General features: G+C 53.0%; 1 protein-coding gene across 1 annotated transcript; it reads right to left on the reverse strand.

Annotated features, from left to right (window-relative positions):
* Nucleotides 1-1605: 1605 nt before the first annotated feature.
* On the reverse strand, nt 1606-7417 carry LOC142576531 (uncharacterized). The gene has a single exon (XM_075686689.1). It carries the CDS (start codon nt 6988-6990, stop codon nt 4090-4092), a length of 2901 nt encoding a protein of 966 aa, XP_075542804.1. The 5' UTR covers nt 6991-7417; the 3' UTR covers nt 1606-4089.
* Nucleotides 7418-7810: the final 393 nt, after the last annotated feature.

The raw sequence follows: 7810 nt of genomic DNA on the forward strand, positions 1-7810 counted from the left end.
ATTTGGCCAAGAAAATGAGGCAGATTTTTTGTAATTACCGCCAACACAACTTTTAAAATATATGAATTAGAAAGGTGCAAGGCCACCTAGCTTTAGAACAAAATTAAGTTGTACCTTGCCCGCCTCAAAGTACTTCTAATGTGAGCACATTGAATCTTCGTGCCAAGACCATAACAGGTCGAATGTTTGGAAATGCTAATGTCCATATCACTGCATATCTATAGAGGCCAGTGCAAGAAGACATCGTGATAAAACGCATTTACCTTCGAGTTAAATAAGGCACATAATAGGATTACCAGTATGATTACAAAACACACTAGGTATGTTGAACAGCGTCGCCAACACTTGGCGGTGAAAAAGTTGACCAATATTGATGGTATCATTAAAAATAAATAGGTAACCTATGTACATGATTTTAGAAACCCATTTGCTTACGCCGCATCTGTTTACTGTACGTCCTAAAGAAATCGCCTTCTACCCAACAGCACATTAGTTGTGCTTGAGAAACACGCACGTTTTTATTGTACATCCTTATGTACATTCGTACCTGAAACATCGTTATGTGCTGGTCGCAATATGCGGAAATTCACGTCATGGTGGCACAACTACGTGATTGAAGCAGAAAGCAAAACGAACTGCGTAATTGTCGTTCGCTGTCCCGTGATCTTCGCTGGACCACTTCGCTGCGCCGTGATCTTCCAGCAACCTATGCCTGACAGTTGAAATTTTTCCATCGTTGAAGCGGATTTGAGCACCGTGTATGGAAGCCTCTTGTTGAGAGGTGTTGTGCAACTTGGTTTCTTTTGCTAAGCAACACACTGTGATGAGCCAGAACGACGTTCCTTCTGCGCTATGCATAAGATGCGAGGACAAGACTGAGATTTAGAGACAAAATGAAGATGCTTCAACTCAAGCTGGCATACAGTTGCTTGCCCGTCGGTAAGTTTGCTTTCACAAGCACGAACTGGATTGTGCAAATATAAAGAAAGGGCTTCACAGCAAGGCAACTTGTCGTCGTAAAAAATAAAAATTAGAAAGGGCTTTCAGGATGGTTGTAAGGAAAGATGAAGACATCGGTATAGTGTGGCTTTAAAGACGTGTTTCAAAATATAATTTGTGCCACCGTCCAACTGAACAGTTATTTTTGTTTTTCTCTGTATATGCCTCGAAGCGATTCGCATGAATAAAATTAAATGAATAAACGAAGCGATACCAGCCAGTCAGAATATGGGCACAATAAGCCTTCCTCTTACCTTTCAAAGTGGTCTTTGCGCTAATTCGAAGACCTTCGGAAATGGACGGCGTCGACGCACTCGGCAGGCTCATCAACACAAAACTCTATATGCAATGTTCACACAACAATTAGCATTATTCGCAGCCCCTTTTGCGAGCTTCAATAGGGACACGTGTTGTACTAATGTATTGCATGGCGATTCCTAGCATATGTTTTCTTTCTTCCGGCTTATGCGCCGCGAGTAGGTGCATTCTCTGCCTGTATTGTGTCTCGCTGATTTGAACGCCATGCGAAACACAGATTCAAAGCGCCTTTTTCTTTTTCTTTTTTGGCAGGCAGTTGTCGCGGTTCACAGACACCAGGAATGCAAGCTCGCTTAAATCTCCTTTTTATTTAGCTGTCAAGGATAGTATAGGATTTATGTATAGAGGACTAGGACATCGCAACCGGAGGCGGTTAGGAGTTCAGTAAGGTACTTTTCTTGTTTCCCGCACATCGGCAGCACTTTCCGTGGGGGAAGGCACACTTGACGGTCGATCACTTGTCACACACATTTCCGAGCACAGCACAGCGGTCATTGCGCTCGTAGCACCATTGCACTGAGTCTTCACAGTGACGCACACACACACGGCTGATAATATGTGTTTAAAAGCAGATAAGCTTCTAAAAATTAAACTAAATTCTCGGGTTTTACGTGCCAACACTACTATCTCATTATGAGGCACGCCGTAGTGGGGGACTCCGGAATAATTTGGACCACCTGGGGTTCTTTAACGTGCACCTAAATCTAAGTACGCGGGTGTTCTTCGCATTTCGCCCCCATCGGAATGCGGCCGCCGTGGCCTGGATTCGATCCCGCAACCTCGTGCTCAGCAGCCCAACACCACAGCCACAAAGCAACCACGGCGGGTCAGCTAGACTTATTGTGTTCATCAACGGGTAGTTTGGAAGTAAACTAGATCACCGCCCAGATAGACCGGTAAAGAAGGGCGGGGTTCACAGCCAAGCGATTTCGGACGCGTGCTACATGGGGATAAGTCTGTTGCCTTTCTCGTTCTCTCGTTAACATATGAGCGAGAATGAATTCTGGCGCTCCATTGTTAGTAAGACATTTGATGAAGGGTTCTTCGTTGTCGTTGGCTAAAACAACAACCTCCCATCTGGAGGATTACTGTCTTGAGTATCATATTTGTTTTTGGCCATATGGCCCTTGCCTGACAAATTGTGATTTTACACTGTGTGACGTAGGATTGTACGGCAACACTGCGTAACACTAGGAATGCCTTTGCCGGCTGCGTGACAGTGCCCACAGAAACAGTTCGTGCGTACGTGCATGTGTGTGCAGGTTTTTATTTTATTTTTTTTATCCTTCTCTCTCTCCCCTATGGCATCCCCTTGCCCCTCCCCCACTACAGGGTAGCCAACCGGAGATAATCTCTGGTTAACCTCCCTGTCTTTCCTTTGCCTTTCTCTCCCACTCTCTCTCTTGATCCCGTCATGCGCTAGTGACCATTTTGTGCCGTGGGAAAAAGCGTGAAATTCACTTTACCCCCAATCCTGATTTACTCTAAACAAGATTAAGTCATAGTTTATCATGTTCTGGAAGGCACTGCTCTAATACACCACTAAAACGTTCAGACCAAAACATTTAAGAGCATTGAAAATTTTGTAGAATTTTAACTTCAGCTTTAAGTATAGATAGATGAGATGCATCCCAATAATGCGTGGAACCACATGAGTATGCAGAACATTTCTGAAATAACTATTGGAAAATTAATAAAGAACGGTAGATATGTAGGGACAGGGCTTGGCAACGTTCCAGTCGATTAAGTAAGTCGAAGCTCTTTGGCGGTCGCTACCACGTCAAGGTATGGCGGCCACTACAAGTTGAATATACCCCCTGCACATCAGAATTCGAGCTAGCAGATAAAGGCTATTTGGGAAGCTGCTGAAGTGAATGTTTTATATCTACGTTTTCCATCCTGAACTTGGGGAATACACTGCAGCCTATAGCTAAGACCACGGTAGATGCCGATTGCCAGAAAAACATTGTACGTCATCAATGTGGAATTCATAGCAATGCCTCAACTATTCAATATACGATGTTTAAAAAATCTGGAGGCACGCATTATTCGAGCGCTGTGCTATGACAACAGACTTATCTCCTCTGGAAATTTTTGCGCACGTTGATAGTGAAAAATGAAAACAAAGAGAAGCTAATCAAATCAATCCTAAGCCGTGTAATGATCGCAAAAACACGCGTTGAAGCGCAGTACGCGTGTCCGCTTCCAAAGCTGCACTAACTTCGCCGGCTCACGTGACCAGGGCGGCAAACTTCACCTTCGGGTGGACAGCAGCCGCGCTTCATGAAATTCAGCTTTGTTCATTGCTTTCATGCTATTGGCTTCCATGCCAAGCTCCCAGAAAGCAGCGACAAGCCATTGTTTTTCAGTCACATTGCGGTATCGCCCGGTATTCCCGGTTCGTAAGGAACTTGAAGTTAAATCGATATTTCCATCTACACTGATTCGAAAAGTGCGTCTGTCGTTATGGCGTTCAAGGAAGCTTCTCTATTTAAAGAGTACTATTTGAAGAACTTCGCTTTTTGATGCCCTTAAGCGCCAATAACGCCTGTCATTTTATATCTGACATAACCTAAAAGCGATAGTATTAGCTTCGATTGAGGAATCTGTGCTGTCATTCGGGATCGGAATGGAGGCGTGATACCGCGTGTTGTGATCCCATTTTAGCTTTAAGCATCTTAGCTTCAGCTGCGATCCAACCGACGGTTAACCTGAGAGGACGCCCTCGTTACCTCTGCTCGTTGCAATCCAAGCGCGCGCACACACTTTTCCTCACGGAATATATCCGAGCTCTGAGTGCAGGTTCGTGTTGGACCAGCGGGTGAAGCCTTCCTTGGTGAGTCCGTGTTCCACGCGTATCGTGGTCACATCACCGGCGACGCGGCGCTGCTGCTGACCACCAGCAGCAGCTGCTCCAAGTTCAGAGTCCGACTTGCGCCGAGGCCTTCTGGGTGGGCTCCTGGGAGCGTCAGCAATCCTGTCCTCTTCTTCCTCCAAGAAGGAGTCGGACACGTCACTGCCACCGGCACCACCGTTGCCGCGGCCATTGCGGCTCTTCTTCTTCCTGCGTCGTGGCCTCTGCGGAGCATTCCCCGCGGCTCCATTATTCTTGGAGGGAAATGCGGACCGGAGGTCGTGAAAGCTCCAGGACAGCCGTCGCCGCCGCTTCCGCTTGGGGCGCACGTTTCCGTCAGGACTGAGGCAGACCTCGTCTTGCGACGCGGCGTCCGGATCGTGGACCGTCGTCGTGGTAGCGACCTCCTTTCCGTTGCGGTGCGACCGCATGCGGCTGAACAGCTTGCCCGTCTTGAGCCGGGCGCGCGTCAAGGAGGTCTTCAGGTTGGACAAGAATCCAGGCTTGGACTTGCGCTTGCTGAGCTGCGGCTGCTGCTCCCATCGTATGACCTTGGCTGTCCGCTGCGGCCTTTGCTGCACGGGCTGGAGAGTGGTAGTGGTGACGCGCGATGAGCCCGAGCAGTTGCTGAGGGAGGCCCAGTCTCGTACGTGGCCGTGCTTGTTAAAGCTGATTATTCCGGGGGTCATGACGCCGCGGCTGATTCCATCGCATTGCGCGACGTCGATTACTACCTTGCCGTTCGGCGGACTGTCACCGCACAGAGAGGCGGTCGTGGACGTGAACGCGTTCTTCATCGTTTTTCCCTGAGCGTCCGGCTGCTGCTTTTGCTCCTTTTTTTCCAGGTGGTACTTAACGGCTGTGAAGTTGCGCTGCTGCTGCTGTTGTACGTGCTGGCTGCGCTCGTGGTGATGGTGATGCACCTGTGCTCGCGTCACGTGTTCGTGACAGTTCTCCGCGCGCCCCTTCACGCGTCCGTCGGTGGAGAACGAGTGCGCCACGGAGCTGCGCCGCAGCCAGTGTGCCTCCGAGTCGCACTCGCTGCTGAAATTCATCGTCTCCGAGATGGTCATCTGGCCGCGGCTCTGGCACCGGCCGCTGGGCACCAGCGTCCTTCGGCTCGAACTGCACTCGGAGCAGGCGGACGAGAAGTCGCACGAGCAGCAACAGTCCGAGTCGCAGCACTCGTCGTCCTTGGTCATCGTGCCGGCCTCTCGCGTCTGGCAGCACGAGTCCGAGTGATAGCCTGACAACGAGCTGTCCGACGTGCCACTGGGCGGAACGATGGTCGTAACCGCCGAAGTCGCATTCGTTTCACGAGCCTTCACTTGTTGCGGCATGATCACTGGCTCCTTAACGGGAATCCTGGCGGAGTCTTTCAGAAAGTACGTGTAGGAGGTAACGTTGGTCTTTTGCATCGTGACTGCCGCAGGGGCCACGTTCTGACCGAAGTAGTACGTCGACTGCGGTGGCCTCGGTGGAGGTGGAGGCTCAGGGGGTGCGGCGGGAGCGGCTGGAGCTTCTTCGTGTGTCAGGTCCTCCTTGGAGGCCTTGGCACTTTTCGATTTCGAGGAGAAGTATCCAGTGTCGTTGGTCGGTGTTTGAGCCGACGACGACGACTCGTCGAATGACTCCTGGGGACCGCCTCCGCCGCTGTTCGAGGCAGGCACGACGTTTTGAAAGATGAGGCCGTCTTTGTGGCCGGTCGTTTGCAGGATGACATCCTTAACAAGGGTGTCTTCTGTCGTGACTGTCACATTTCCTGCGGACGAGTACGACAGCTCAGATGTGACAGGCCTCGGCAGTGCAGCACCGGCGTACTTCTTGGAGAGGTCCCGGTACTTGTAAGAGTTAGACTTCCGGCGTACACGGCGTTTCCTCTCTTCGCTTGCCGATGATTTGGATTCAGTGTCCGTTCGTCGGGAGACTCTTTTGGACGACCTTCGGGGAGATTTGAACCTCCGATCCACCACTTCTTGGTAGTAGCCGCTCGCCGACGCCGTGACCGACGACTGCGGTTCATCTATTGACGATGTCAGCTTTCGGCTGCTCGCGTTTCGCACAGTGTACGAAGACGCCGTGATAGACGTGAGGTCGCTGTAGTCGTCAGGTCGCTTACCACCGGCCACGACCACGGGCGTAGGCCGTGGCCTGTCCAACACTACAACAGTGTCCCTCGCCTCGCCCAATGAGGAGCATATCATTAGCGCGTCTTCGGCTGAGGCACAGATGAATCCATGGCACTCCCACGTCGACGGCGCCGCGACCTGTCGGAAGAGGCAGGCAAACACAGGAGGGTGCGCCAATCCGACGAGAAACCTGCGCTTCGCCGACAGTCCTAGGTACCAGGACCGGTCGACGACGTCCTCCGAGCAAGCCAAGGGCACGAATGCGGCGCCAATGGAACGCCTCTTGGCAAGCCGCGCGCTGAAACGGAGGGCGGCCCAAAGCACGATGTTTGCAGCGGGCGTAATCACACGCGTGACGGCCGTCACGGCTCGCCTCGTCTCTGGATCCTCGAGGGCCTCGGCAACCACTAGGCCGTAGTGAGAGACGTCTAGGCGCTGCGTTAGCGCCAGCGGGTGCACGGACCGCTGGCTCTCGCCCTTGCGTCTCGCGGCGCTGTACAGGTCCAGCAGCGGTTGCTGAAGGGCTTTGAGCCCTCGCTGCTTTGACTTGGACTGGAATCGGGTGCATCCCAGGTAGCGCACGAAGAAGCTTCGGCTCGAGTCCTCGGCGGACACGACCTCCTCGCGCCGCTTGAACATCGTCAGTTCCGAGTTGGGCCCGGCCACGCTATCCGGAGCGTGCGCGACCATTGGTGCTTAATCCTCTAGTCCCTTTCATGTCCCGCCGGTGTCGTCGCCTTAAGGCACTGGCAAACGCACAGCACTGAGGTAGCACTGAAAACACTGGCCACCTAGCACACATGAAGCGCGCGCGCTTCTCAGGGCCACCAAGCAACGGCCCAGAAGGAGCGCCACAGACCACGAAGTAGAAGATGGGCCGGCGTCGCGACACACAACGGCGGTAATCCTCGTTTCTGCGGCGATTAGCGGCGTGTAGCCCTTGCGCACAAGCAAGGTCGCGGAGTGTCCCGTCTCCCACTTCTCTGGAAGAGCGCGTATCGGAAGCGGCGTCGAGCCCGTTCCAAGCCGACGCCGCGCGGTCATGGTGGTCGCATATCCGTCGTCCACCACCTCTTGGCGTTCGCTCTCACTAGCGCACTAGCGACTCGCGCGCACGGCGGCTACAGGCGCTGTGGCGGCGACCGTGGGAAGTGCGGTTTCGCCGCGCGGCGATGGAAGGAGCGAGAGCGCGCTCTTTCTCGTCCGAGGAGAGGAACTGGATTTCTCAGGGCCGCACTCTCTCCGCCGTCGCGTCGAGCGGGCGAAAGTGGTCCGCCCGCTAGGCGGCGTCCTGCCGTTGTTGTGTTGCTGCTTGCCCCGACGTCGAGGACCGCCGCTGGACCGTTTGGGTAACGGCCCGCCGCCACGCCAGGACCACCCACGGCTGTCAGCTAGCGCCTCGGCCGGGGCGCGCAGAATCGCCTTTGATGATCGCCTTTCAAAACACCGTGTTGCGGCGGCCCGTCACGGACGCCGGTGTGTCGAACCGTTGCGAACCGATACGCCGCGT

This window comes from Dermacentor variabilis, chromosome 3, assembly GCF_050947875.1.
Source record: "Dermacentor variabilis isolate Ectoservices chromosome 3, ASM5094787v1, whole genome shotgun sequence".
Lineage (NCBI taxonomy): Eukaryota > Metazoa > Arthropoda > Arachnida > Ixodida > Ixodidae > Dermacentor > Dermacentor variabilis.